Source organism: Xiphophorus hellerii, chromosome 20 (genome assembly GCF_003331165.1).
Source record: "Xiphophorus hellerii strain 12219 chromosome 20, Xiphophorus_hellerii-4.1, whole genome shotgun sequence".
In the NCBI taxonomy this organism is placed as follows: Eukaryota; Metazoa; Chordata; class Actinopteri; order Cyprinodontiformes; family Poeciliidae; genus Xiphophorus; species Xiphophorus hellerii.
Window position 1 is genome coordinate 25192040 of NC_045691.1, and position 13294 is coordinate 25205333.

The 13294-nt window shown below is 39.8% G+C and overlaps 2 protein-coding genes across 2 annotated transcripts; both read right to left on the reverse strand.

Moving 5' to 3' along the window:
• Positions 1–409: 409 nt before the first annotated feature.
• Positions 410–2470, reverse strand: opn1lw1 (opsin 1 (cone pigments), long-wave-sensitive, 1). The gene is made up of 6 exons (XM_032550590.1): positions 2315–2470; positions 1669–1965; positions 1382–1550; positions 1133–1298; positions 797–1036; positions 410–703 (listed from the first exon to the last, which is right to left on the reverse strand). Exons 1-6 carry the CDS (start codon positions 2412–2414, stop codon positions 605–607), a joined length of 1071 nt encoding a protein of 356 aa, XP_032406481.1. The 5' UTR covers positions 2415–2470; the 3' UTR covers positions 410–604.
• An 8093-nt stretch (positions 2471–10563) lies between these two features.
• On the reverse strand, positions 10564–12937 carry LOC116711085 (blue-sensitive opsin). The gene is made up of 5 exons (XM_032550460.1): positions 12409–12937; positions 12041–12209; positions 11795–11960; positions 11457–11696; positions 10564–11076 (listed from the first exon to the last, which is right to left on the reverse strand). Exons 1-5 carry the CDS (start codon positions 12791–12793, stop codon positions 10972–10974), a joined length of 1065 nt encoding a protein of 354 aa, XP_032406351.1. The 5' UTR covers positions 12794–12937; the 3' UTR covers positions 10564–10971.
• Between the last annotated feature and the right edge of the window lie 357 nt (positions 12938–13294).

Genomic DNA, 13294 nt, shown 5'->3' on the forward strand with positions numbered 1-13294 from the left:
AGTCTAAGTTGAGTTAGAAGTCTTTTATTTTTGCGACTTAAGTGTGAATCGATTAAGAGTATGTATTCTATAGCTCTTTATCAAGCCCAGGGCTCCGCACTACAATCACCAGTTTATGCACACGCGGACAGAGGCCGCCATCCATCAGCACCACCGGGTCCTTTGACCACCACCAGCAGGGGAAGTGTCTTGCCCCAAGGATGCAACGATGGAGACAGATGCAACCCACTGGGTTACGCGACAAGCTCCTATTATGCCTAATTTTTTATCCAATTAGTAGAGATTTAGGATTTGCTTTCTCCCAGCCTTAATAAAGTTATTTGCACCTGCGCTTATGGTATTAATTTTCATTTTTTATCTTCCATACTGTAAAAGACATCAATTAATCAAAAATACACAGAAAGCAAAATTTAAAGAATGCCTTATATTTCATATTCATTTCAAAAAAGTTCAGTTACACATTTATGCATGATGCATTCACTCTTTTTTTTTTTTTTTTTTTTTGCAATACAACTATGTTCATTAAAAGAAAACAAGCATAAAATAAATAGTTTCTGTACAGGTCACAGTAGTTTTTTTCTTCATAAACAGAGAACATGAAGGTTTATGCAGGAGCCACAGAGGAGACTTCTGTCTTGGATGTGGACACTTCAGAACCATCATCCACCTGTTTGCCAAAGAGCTGCATGATGCATGTGCGGAACTGCAAATGAAAGAACAAAGTGAAAGTTAAATATAAAACAAAAACATATTTGTTATGATAAAAAAAATGTGACAGTTGTATAGCTATGCCCACCTGTCGGTTCATGAAGACGTAGATAACAGGGTTGTAGATGGTGGCGCTTTTGGCAAAGTATGCAGGCATGGCAGCGGCCAAAGGATGGAAGGCGTATCCGGGGTTGGCTGCGGCAAAGCAGGCAAAAAAGGTGTAGGGTCCCCAGCAGACACAGTAAGCTATGATCATGACTACAACCATCCTGGACACTTCTTTCTCAGCCTTCTGGGTCGACTCAGATTCCTTCTGCTGCATAGCAACCTGTAGCCAACAAAACATGAGATCAGATTTGATCAGGCTTTGTTTAGGGCTACCATAAAACTAAAGTGACAAAAAGCAGTGAGGGATAAAACTTACAGCATGGATGGCCAACCACACAGCCAGGTAGCACAAGATGATGATAGCCAGAGGAATGATGCAGCATGTAATCATGAGGACAACCATGTAGGACTGGACTCCAGGGTCTTCACTTCCACTGAACACATCAGGCCCGCAGGACGTTTTCAGTCCATGAGGCCAATACCTGATACAAGGAAACAATCAGTTCTTGCTCTGCTGATTATCGAGGATATAAAAACCACAAAAGCAGGAGATTATCTAAATTACCTGCTCCATCCAAAGATGGGAGGAGCACACCACACTGCAGACCAGACCCAGGAGAAAACTATTCCAGCTGTGGCCCACTTGGCATCGAACTTGACATTTCCAAAGGGTTTGCACACAACTATCCATCTCTCCCAAGAGATGATAGTCAGGGACCAAAGAGCAGCAATTCCTGTAAAGAATAAGGGTGCACACATGCAGTTTTACAGTCTACAAACACGATTCATCTTTAGGTTTGATTAAAATGAATTTGCAAGTCTGTAACATAACTTACCACTGTGACAACTTACCACAAGTTGAGACAACATAGCCTTCGAAGACACACATCGGGTGTCCCAGAATGAAATATCCAAAGAACTGGTTGCACACACTGATAGTGCTGGCAAAGACTGTCTCTCCAAGATCAGCAATGGCAAGGTTGACCAAGATCCAGTTGAGAGGATGACGAAGTTTCTTGAACTTTGCTGTGGCCACCAAGACGAGGCCGTTGGTGAAGACTGATAAAATGACCACAATAAACATCCAGAACGTGGAGAGGTTGTAAACCCATCGAGGAGCGATGTGGTAGTTTGGTCCTTCAAAAGGATCTGCAAGCAAAGGTCTGCGTCTTAGAATCGCACGCAGTCAAACTTTGTTCTAATTCAGGAGCATCGTCTTTTTTTAAATGTCACATGTTGCTATCTTGACTTCTGTTATAAGAATGTTGTATGTAACTGCAGACTAATCGGTCGGTGTTTAAATAAAAATGAAGCAAAAATCTAAATTTTCAAAAACACTGTAGTTTATGTTGTGCTTGTCAGCATTAGTTCAAATAGTGGTTCATAAACTACAGCTCGTCTCAGTCCGATGATATGTCAGGTTGTGGAACTGTACAAAAATCAGTCTCTAAACAACAGCAGGTCTAAACACAAAATAATTCAAATCAAAAAAACCTACCTTTGGTATGATTACTGTTTGTGTATGTGAATGCGGAGCCTCTTGTTGTATCTTCGTGCCGCCTGGCAGCAAACACCTGTTTTCCCCATTCCTCTGCCATCCTGATCTGGGAAGAAGGTTTCTCAGCTCTCAGACCTTCCTCTCACTTGTAACCTCCCGAGGTGATCTGCACTTCACATCACACTTTAGCTTTTATACCGTTGCATTCAGTGACCTCTGAGCGGATTACTTCACAATCATATTACAACCACCGTGTGCCGTTTGGCACGGATCTTACCAGACAAAGTAAAACACTTTTTTTTTAAGTACACTTAAAAGGTCTAACGAGGTTAAGACACTGAGTGGATTTCCGTACTCTCACCTAATATGTGGATTAAATTCAGAGTTTTCACTGTTTTATGTATGACATTTCCAGGAACCTAGTAACAAATACTTCTTACGCCTGCAGGTAACCCTGTGCTTTTTAAATAAATGCTGCTTTATATAGGAAACAAATACACTTTTACATTTGCTTTAACTGTCTGGTTGGTTAGAAAGGACAGACACCTCTTAAGGCTGATTCTGAGGATAAGAAGAGATCTGTGGCACTGTTACCGTGACTGTTGTAAATGCTGACATGTGGAGCAAGTCAGACACCTTTAATCCATCCGGAAAGAAGATTCACCCCAGAACATTGGATTTTTTTTTTTTACCCGCCTACTAGGCTACTCTTCACGTCATTGCCCGTAATTGCATTATTGGGCCACGACATCCGTTCCAGAAAATCCACTTTATGAACACTTTGCTTTCTAATCTGCTTTCTAAGGTTTTTAAACACTTTTAATTCTGTTTGAAGAGGGTTTCTTTATTCTTATTTTGTGTTTTCAACTGTTAATGTTTTACCATCATTAGCCCTTAATATGATGAGGGTCATCTTAGGTTAGGACTAGGCAAGCAATTAAGCAGGAATTTGTAGTCCAGCAGCACACTCTTAATTGCAAGGTTTTTTTTTTATTCCTTCTGCTCAAAGGACATACATATCATGCTGATTGGTGGTTTAAAATTACGTGTACTGTAGGGATTTGTGTCTCTGTGCTACGGGTCCAGTGTGCACCCCGCCTCTCGTCGACTTTACAGAAGTAAGACTTGATGTCACTGACCCACTTGTTAAACTGGGTGATTCTGTTTTGAGTCTCATTTCTGTGCAATCAGTTAAACCAGTAGTTGAGTTTTGGAGTTCCTCATTTAATGATTTCTAAGGCTAATAATCTATAATTACAGATATTTCTGCTTTTTTAGAGGAGGTTATACATCTGTCACAAGCAAAATAATTACTGTTTGTGTTTCTCACCTATGGAACGCAAGAGTGCCAAAGTTCTGCCATCTTGCAAAATGCATTTGTTACATGGACACAATAGAGACATTTTGGATAGGAATTTGGAAAGGATATTTTATTCCCATTCTATGTAATTTGGGCTTGTTCTATTGCATATTGCAAGTTATTATCAGGATATTCCAGTTGCTCTCATGTAAAAAAAAAAACAACATACTAAGTTAATTGAACATTTTATATTCTAAGCCTTAAGCAGAGAGTTTGGATTAGGCTCTACAAAATATTGCAACTATGTCTACATAACAAGATCATTGTGTGCAATGTTCCTGTCGGAAGGATTGTTTGGACTGCAATAGTTGTTGCCTAATATTTGTCATCTTACAGGCTAATGTAATATTTAGCCGCTTGAACAAAGTATTGTGGCAGCAGATAGAACACAAATAGCTTTGACCCATCGGTCACAGGGCAATGGAAAAACAGATGAACTTCTTAAAGGAGAAAACAGATTCATATCGCAACTGACATCAAGATATTTACTAAGTTTGACATTCCAGTATTTTATAACTCTGTACAACTCTGCCTGGAAGCACTCCTGTGTGTGTCCAAGCTAACCGTGATTTATTTCTTTTGTCATGCTATTGCTAATCTGTTTTGCGTTCCTAGCACGTCTTAAAATATGTCTAGTTTAATACGTAGCAGCACCTGTCTATTTATGTGACAGTGTAACTTTCATAAAATGCAATGTTGTCACAGTGTCTGGAGAAAAACCTTTTGGAACAGCTGTCACAGCTTGTACATGAATCCCACTGCTACGAATTACATTATAAATTAGCCTTTTAGTTGCTAAGTCGTTAGCACAAACTACAGCTAGCGCTAGCTGTAGTTTGTGAATATAGCTCTATATTCAGTATTCACACATTGGCCAAAGAGTTGGTGATGCTGTGAATGTAGATATTAATAATAATAGGCAATATTTTATATGATGTCATTTTTTAAGTATGAATTTTATTGTCCCAATATACGAGTTGTTCAGTGTCCTAGGTAAAACACTAAGGAAAGCTTCAAAGTTATTATTGCCAACAAACCTGCTGGTTACAATTATTGAAATGAAACAGAGGAAGTTGAAATATTTAATAATGCAGAGTCTGGTAATAATATGACCTACGGTTTGTAGGTGTGTCTCATATTTTACGTAGCAGCAGCAGGTTGTTCATCATGGACAAAATACCTCTGAAGCAAAATAGACCCATGGAGGCAGTTAAGGCCCTGTCCACACAGAGGCAAGCACGCAAAAAATATATATATATATATATTTTTTACACAATCAAGAGAAAAATGCATCCACGTGACAGGAAGCAGCACCAGTAAAAACACAGTGATAGGTATGAAGGGCCAATCGGTAGCGCTGTAACACTGCCACAGAACGAGACACCGAAAAACACAGACCAGTTGAGAAAGTGCGGCGCATCTGCAATAGAGACAAAAATAAATAAATAAGGTCATCATTTCAAAACAAGACGTGACTCAGATGTACAAATGAAACCAAAATGTGCCCATTCTGGAGCCCTGTCTGAGAAACGATTGTTTCTGGTCTTCCAAAATGGCAAATTTGTGCGAGCTAAGACCTTTAGCGAAACAATGAAGATTGTCTCTGTGTGCATGGCACCTATGGTTTACAACTGTCCTTAGCAAATGGATCTTAGCAACAACCAACTCTTTAGTAGCCAGTGTTAAATATTGCCCATTTGACCTTTGTTGGTTGAAAATCTAACCTAAGCTTTGCCATTCATTTATTTGACAATTTGATTAAAACTGTTTTTTAAAAAAGGCTTTAATCTGTCTATTGTTTGAAACATTAAATTTAGTGGTGTCATGTGACTTGATTCCCAATCTAGGGCCATTTATTGAATGTCTTCCCCTTCTCTATTTGATGTACCTCCTGTTCAGCAATTTATGGATAAAAACTGCTGCTTCCAAAAAACTTTAAGAAACATAACATAATGGAATTTCAGAGAAACTGATCATTTCTCAAGCATCTCTTTGCTGTTGCAGTTTAAATTTAGTACTTTGCATTATTTGGGAACCTAATGCTGTTATTAGTTTTTCCAATAGAGCTACGTCCTTTTTTAATTTGTTTTATTGGCTCTAGTGGCCTTTATTTGATAGTTAATTGACAGGAAAGCGGGTAATGAGAGAAGGGGAAGACTGTTGTTTTCTTTTCTCTTTAGGTAACCACTGCCTAACAAAGGTTGCCAGGCTGGGAATTGAACCTGCGACAGCTGCGTCTAGGACTAAGGCCTCCTTATGTGGGTTGTGCTTAACCCCTGCGCCACCACAGCACACCCAGGCCTATGTCTTTACTGTATAATAATAGTGGAATGCATTCAAACTTTCTTGTACGTATTTTAGAAGTTTTACGGTGGTTTCAAAATTGATGTGAACTGACGTACTGTATTATTTAGTGCGTAGCACTAAACCAACAGTGTCTTCATTTGACCTAATGAAACACAAGTGAGGATATCTCATTCCCCAATAGACCAAATCAGATTATACGGACAACTCAGGCTGCTCCACAAAACTGCTTAGCATAGAGTAATTACTTTTGGCATGCTCACTCCGTAAGACGGTAATCGCTCCGGAATAACAGGTCACGTCAGGAGCACCCTCAGCCTAATCAAAGCCTCTGTAGTGGTTTACTTTAATCCTTGCATGTGCGTTTTGTTTTGTTTTTTTTCTTTCTTATTGGATCTAGACCATGTGGACGTAGCTTGCTCACACATTTAATAAGTTCTCCGTGTGGCATAAGGACTTCTTTCACTTCAAGAAGAGGATGGACCTGGAACTCAGGACTTTTGTAAATATTTCTAACATTTTTGCATGTCTGTATTCATGTTAGCATTTATGTTGAACTGTTAAATATGAAAAACTGTTAGAAGCATTAGCATTTTTACTGTAACAAAAATCTCCATTTAGCATAAGGTTGAAACTTGTAACTCTTTTTTTTTTTTGATACCGTCCTAACTTTCCATGGGATGCTGGGATATTTCGAGGGTAAGTCTGGAATTCCGCTAGTTCTGAACTATTCATGTTTGGCAAAAGTTCACTACTAGCAGAACTCGGATTTGCTCCCGACAACCGACAGGAATGACTGGCGGTAAAGGTCTTCAGCTGCTGTGTTGAGCAACAGGTGGTTCACATGTGTGGTGAAGTGATCGTTAAGGTGGACAGAAAATTACTCTGGTGCCAAGTGAGCCAAATCGGCCACTGCTGATCTCATGGTTCTGAGTTCACTTAACATCAGGTAATATTCTCTCAGGGTTTTTCTTAATCACTTCATAAAGTGTTTTTGTTTTCTTTTTTTTTTAACCTTTAATAACCAGATTTTTCTGATCTTCCCCTTTTCCTGCTTTTGCAGTAAGAAGTTCCTGGGTCAGTTCCAGCGCTGTGATGTTTTAGTTGGACTGATTAACTCCCATTTCTTCAGAGTGAAAATATAACTTTGTATTTGACTTTTGTGATGAAATGTATTTCATTTTTTTAAAATGCCATTTAAACAAACATGCTACAATGTGAATATCTGTTGTTTTATTTTCTCTTTAGGTGACCACTGCCTTCATTTATTCCAAAAGGTAATCCTATCCAGCAAACTGCCTTAACTCTATTGCATTAAAGAGTTAGAAAAGCTTACGAGTGAAAACAACAACTAGCCATAACATTATGACCACTGACAGGTAAGGTGAGTGAAACCTGTAATCTTGTTACAACACCGCGTTCTTCTGGGAAAACCTCTGTGCTGATGTGGCGTTTTGGATGATTTAATTTTTATTTTATCTGCTTTAAAGCTGACTTCAGCCTGGATACTCAAGAATCTTTTTCAAGTTCTCAGTCAGCTTTCAGTCTCTTAAAAGGGATCCACATTTAGTTCTAATAGGATTAGAATAGAATTTATTTAAGAAGCATTCATTTCAGACATAAAAAAAATATATCAAAAAATTTGTAGACTAGTTTTTATAAAGTTAAATAAATATTGTCACATGGACGTCGCCATGTTGTTTACGCTGCAATGCATCCTGGGTAGATGATGTATGAGGTGCTACGGTGCTAGCTCCGTAAAAAAAAAAAACTGAACAGTGATCTTTGTATGCTCAACGTTCAGCCCTTTCAGTTTGAAATGAAGCACATTGAAATTGAATGCAGTGCAGAAATGACAAGAGGAAGTCAAAATGAAGAAAGAAAGAGGAGATACTCAGCCACAAACCTGGGACCTGTGCTGCTGATGCACAGAAGGGTCGTCGACCCTAAAGGAGAGTGTTTTCTGGAAAGAGCTACAATTTCTATTTCAAGCTGTTTATGGTAGTAGCTTGAGATAGAAATGGTCAGAATGCTACCATAAACAGCATAACAGCCTTTGTAAGCACCTTCACAAAGACTTAAAGATGCTTTGTTGTCACTTTAAACAGCCAAATTGCATTATCTTCCAATTTGAACTGATTTTGTGTTAGCGCCTGCTAACGGCGTTAGCTCTTGCTAGTATAGTGTCTAGTCAACCACATTTGGCTGTTTTAACACATAACTCGTATAGCAGAGCTTGGACATTTCAAACAAATCACGTAGTGTTAGCCTTGGTTTCCTGTGTTTTGTTTACAGTCTTGTGTCCACTCTAACCTACTCAAGTCATCGCCCGGTACGCATTGTGCAGGTGAAAAATGGCAACCTCCATAGGTGGCAAATGTGATATACAACTTTTCATATGTCACAAACAACAACGTTTAGAAAAATTACAACATATTTAGGGCCACGAGTTCAACTAATCTCTTTATCCCCAACTGTTTTGTATTTTCTGCATTGCTGGAAACTAAACCCAAATCACAGAGAATTCAAAAGAGTACGGCTCTTTAGCGAATATCACAACTTCACAGACACACACAGAGGTTTTATCATCATCCGTGGAGTGTAGAGATTTTGATGTGAAACAAAATGGCTGTTCCAAGCAGATGGACATAATGTTATGTTGGGACCTGTTTACTTTTTCGGCAGTAACATTTTAATTACTCGTTTGATTTGTCTCTGTACAATTTGTGTGACGAGTGTAAAGAAATCACTGTCTGCGTGTGTCTACATGTGTTGGGTTTTTTGTGTTCCAGGTTTTTCACCAAACTACAAGAGACCAAGAAGGCCAGAACAACAAACATTTGTCAAATAAATATGTAATTGATGAAATAAGTGATTGTACGTTTTTATTCAATGTGTAATATAGTTATTTTCTTTGGGATATTTTCTAAGAGTGTAAATGTGCGCTAAAATCCTGATTCAGCACATACCCTGGTTTAAGGTCAAAAGGGGACCTATTATGCAAAACTTACTTTTTGCACGTTGTTGTACTTCCACTTGGGTCTTTATTAGTTTTAGAAACAGTCCAAGTACTATAATGGAAAATTTTATAATGTGCCCCTCACCCCTCTTGTGCATTAGATTGTGTCTGCATTATCTCATCATGAGATTGGTCAAGCTGCTCTCCTATAGACTTCTACAGTGCCGTATAACAGCAGGAGCTCCTTGATCCTGGAGACTCAGTGTTACTTCCTCAACATAGAACTTATCTGCCCTCTTTAGCATCAGAGAACAACCTCCGTTCCTTAACAATAGACAAATGGCCAGACAATCTGTGTTGGGCTCCACAGAATTGTTGGTACATAACAATCAGGGACACTTCCTGTTCTGAGGCGGCGGGGCTTAGATGACATCAGACAGTTATGATATAGGATCTTCAGGGATCCAACCAGGATCACTCATGCCAAGCTTGGTGCCAATTGACCTTTTTATGTGACAGTTACAGCGTTTCGTTTGTTTTGGCGAGTACGACAAGTTTGCCGCTCTGCCACGCCCCCTGAACATATACGAAAAGTCCATTTTTTTGATAACTTTTAAAACCTTAACTGCATTCTGACCAAGAATGAAGCCGATAGGTCAAAATCTCTATGAGGAGTTAGTTAAAGTTCGACGTAAGTAAAAGTGAAAAATGGCCAAAATTTGACCTTTGACCCAAAATGGCCGCCTCCCTGTGCAATTTAGGGGGTACCTCCAAGAGACGTTTTTTCTTGATTGAGGGGGATCTAACTGCGCACCAAGGTTCAGCTCTCTACGACCTACGGTTTCCCCCAACTCACTTTAGAGCAGTTTGGTCGCGCCCACTTGCGATTCCACTGGAATCCCAAAATTTTCTTCGGGGGACAATTTTGGGTCAAGTTTGGTGAGTTTTTGAATATGATAAAGCCTCCTAAAGGCCGCGTAAAGTGGCGGAAAAAATAAATAAAATAAAGTAATCGAGAAATCTTGCAAATACATAAATTAGGCCTTCGCCAGCGCTTCGCTGCTCCGGCCCAATAATTCTAACAGTATACTTAGCATTTTTGCTTGAGATTTACTGATATTGTTTACATTATTTATGTGAAAGGTTTTTTTTTCCCCACTGGGAAGGTGAGGTTATTGGCCAATTTAAATTTGAGTTGTGAGTTTGTATATAACTACTAGCAGAGACTGATGAAGGGCGGCCATTTTGAATGCTGCTGTGAAGCCTGGAAGAAACAGCAACCAGCTTTGTCTGCTGTGTAGCCAGGTCAGTGACGACTTCTCTTTTCCACACTACACCTCTCTAAAATTCATAAATACTTATTTTACATTATTTACATTAAAATAATTTGTGTTGAAATGCTTAATGCATGTCAAATAAAAATTGTAGATTTGATGCTTCTTGTGTGAAGACGTTTGAATTAAAAATGATATGAAACAACAATAAAACCCATACGGTTGTGAAGCTTTGGTTTATAACAATACCAGTAATAATACTATACTATGTGAGTATATAGCATTCATGCAACAGGTCCAGCACACTTCAGGCAGTGCTCTTTCTTTGTGAACAAATAATTTCTTTCCCGAGTGGATATGAGCTTCTCTTTATTAATTCTGTTGCTACTTATATACAAGTAAATACTTACAAGTCATGGCATGTAGAACAACTTATCCACACACGCGGCAGATGTGCTACATGCATTTATTTTGTAGTTTATGGGTTTTCAGAGACCTCAGTCATTTTTTTTTTTTGGAAGAAAAGCAATCCCCATGTTTTCACGTCAGAATGCAATTCTAGAATGTGTTTTTGCTTTAGGTCCATGGTAAAATGCACAGAAAAATATCAGCTTCATCAGATGAATCTTTTTTCTCTTTCTTTGTCTGTTTTTTTTTTTTTTTTTTACATTTTTCTTTGAAAACCCTAAGATATAACAACAATAAAAACACATCAATGTTGGTCATTTCCATGTCATCCAAATCAAGACAGGCCAAGAACTTAAGAGGGTCCAACTTTTGAGACTTCGGTGACCGACTGACTTGCAGATGACTCCTCCTCGTCGCCTCCACTCATCCCCAGCATCTTCCTCATGCAAGAGCGGAACTGAAAGCAAAGGCAAAGATGGACACTTCAGATGCTTTCCCTCGTTCAGCGTGGATCAAATGCAATCTTGTTAGGATTAGTTGATTTTGCCATGCGGCGACATAGTTGGGGTTCGGATATTGCTGAGATCCAAGAGTCACTTTTTTTTTACTAGCAAAAAAAGTTCAAAAGATGTAACACTGAACACCTATTTAAGGTGAAATGTATATTTTAAGAAAGCAGTTTGAGCTGTTGATTATATTTAAAATCCTCCATTTGAGGACATTAACGGTCTTTATCAGCCATGTTCAAGTTAGAAAAGGTCTATAGTTGGTCTCTCCTTCAGCTTTACAGTATAGTACCACCGTCAGTCTTTTAAGCCCACCCCCCCATAAGCCTACCTGCTTATTGAGGAGAACGTAGATGACAGGATTGTAGACCGTGGAGGCTTTTGAGACACAGGACGGTATGGTAGCAAGTCTCAGGTCAAACGTCTGTCCACGATGGTTCACGACCCAAAGCGCAAAGGAGGCGTATGGCATGTAGCACACCAAGAAGCCCAGCACCATGACGACCACCATCCTGGTCACCTCTTTCTCTGCCTTCTGGGTGGAGGCAGACTCTGCCTGGGCCTTTGCCGCCTACAGATTTCACAGGTTGAGTCAGAATCCGAGCCAAAAAGCCACACCAAACACACGTCGACCATTCAAATCCGGGTAGCTCACAACATCCTACTTACTGATTTCAGTGTGAAGAGCAGCTGCGAGTAGCAGAAGACGATGCAAGTGAAAGGGACGGAAAAGCAGAAGCAGAAGAGGAACAGCACAAAGGATTCGGTGTTGTACTTGTTGCCCGTTGTGTACCAGTCTGGTCCACATGAACACTGCATTCCCTCAGGGATATACCTGTCAAAGCAGACGATACATGTAGCAATATGATTCCAGGACTGTGTTAGTTTAATCCACATTTAAAGTGTTATCCTCACCTACTCCATCCCACTAGTGGAGGAACTGCAGCGCACAAAGCAAAGAACCAGGTAAGTGCACAGAAGAATAAAGCATGCTCTGACTTGAAGGCAAAGTTCCCGAGTGGCTTGCAGATAACCAGCCATCTTTCAAATGCAATCACCGCAAGAGACCAAAGGCTGACCATGCCTGAGGGAAAACAAGACAGAATTCAGATGATGATTGGCATACTGTATATCAACATCAAGACTTGTCATATAGACAGGGTTACAGTTAGTTACTAACTTCTACACAATATCTTACATCTCTCTTAAATTCTAACTCAGTTGGTAAATCATGAAACCAGCTTTCACAGACTGGGATTGTTCTAATATTTTCCTGTTCTTACCACCAAGAGATGCCGTAAATCCTTCGATCTTGCAGCCGAGAGGACCAAGAGCCATGTATCGGAAGGCAAAACAGTAGAAGCAGGTAAAAGAGCCCACGGACGAGACGATGAGGTTCGCCACAGCCATGTTGACCAGGATGTAGTTCAGATGGGAGCGGAGCTTCTTGTATTGAATAGTACATGCGATTGTGAGGACATTGATGGCCGTGCCGGCCGCAAACAAGAAGAACATTAACGCTGACATTGAATAAAAAAGCCCCAGGCTCCCTAAATGGTCCTGGGGGACTAGGTACGGGCTGAGGGCTGTGATGTTGTCGGTTTCCAGTGGGATTGGGATCCAGAAGTCATCTGGAGTCTCCTCTTGACGACTTGTCCTCATCTTCATTGGGATGGTTTTTGAATAACACGTTCAACTAGACTGGATGATTAAATAAGAGCTGGATGCGGTATAATTTTAAATCTACACTTAGACAGTGGTGTGATACTTCATGTTTTTCCTGTCGTCTAAGTGAGGCGGGCTTCTCTCTGTCTGATGCCGACTTACTGAAAAGCGGCATTTATAGGAACTTTAAACGTTACTCCGGCTCAACTTAATTGGCTCAAGGATGGGATTTAAAGCTTTACATGTATTCCCGTGACAACTTACACCACCTTTTAGCTAATGCCAAGATTAGAGTCTTAGTGTCGGAGTTCAGAGTTGGCCAGTATCTTCTCACTGCTTGCCTGTGTCTGAACCCCGGGAATTGGCTAATCCGTTTGCCGGAGGCTAAAAGATTAGCTAGTCCTCTAGCACGCATATTACCTAGCTTGTAGCCTATTGTTGTTTGGTCTCTTTAATGTCAGATTTATTTCTGGTTTTGATTGCTCAAGAGTCTGACTGTGTTTT

Excerpts from the sequence above, each read along its gene's own strand:
- opn1lw1 (XM_032550590.1), bottom strand. The coding sequence starts at position 2,414 with ATGGCAGAGGAATGGGGAAAACAGGTGTTTGCTGCCAGGCGGCACGAA. Across the intron at positions 1,966-2,314 it reads AAACAGTAATCATACCAAAG|ATCCTTTTGAAGGACCAAAC; the intron begins GTAGGTTTTTTT and ends CTTTGCTTGCAG. Across the intron at positions 704-796 it reads ACGTCTTCATGAACCGACAG|TTCCGCACATGCATCATGCA; the intron begins GTGGGCATAGCT and ends TTTCATTTGCAG.
- LOC116711085 (XM_032550460.1), bottom strand. The coding sequence starts at position 12,793 with ATGAAGATGAGGACAAGTCGTCAAGAGGAGACTCCAGATGACTTCTGG. Across the intron at positions 11,961-12,040 it reads CCACTAGTGGGATGGAGTAG|GTATATCCCTGAGGGAATGC; the intron begins GTGAGGATAACA and ends CTGCTTTGACAG. Across the intron at positions 11,697-11,794 it reads TGCTCTTCACACTGAAATCA|GCGGCAAAGGCCCAGGCAGA; the intron begins GTAAGTAGGATG and ends TGAAATCTGTAG.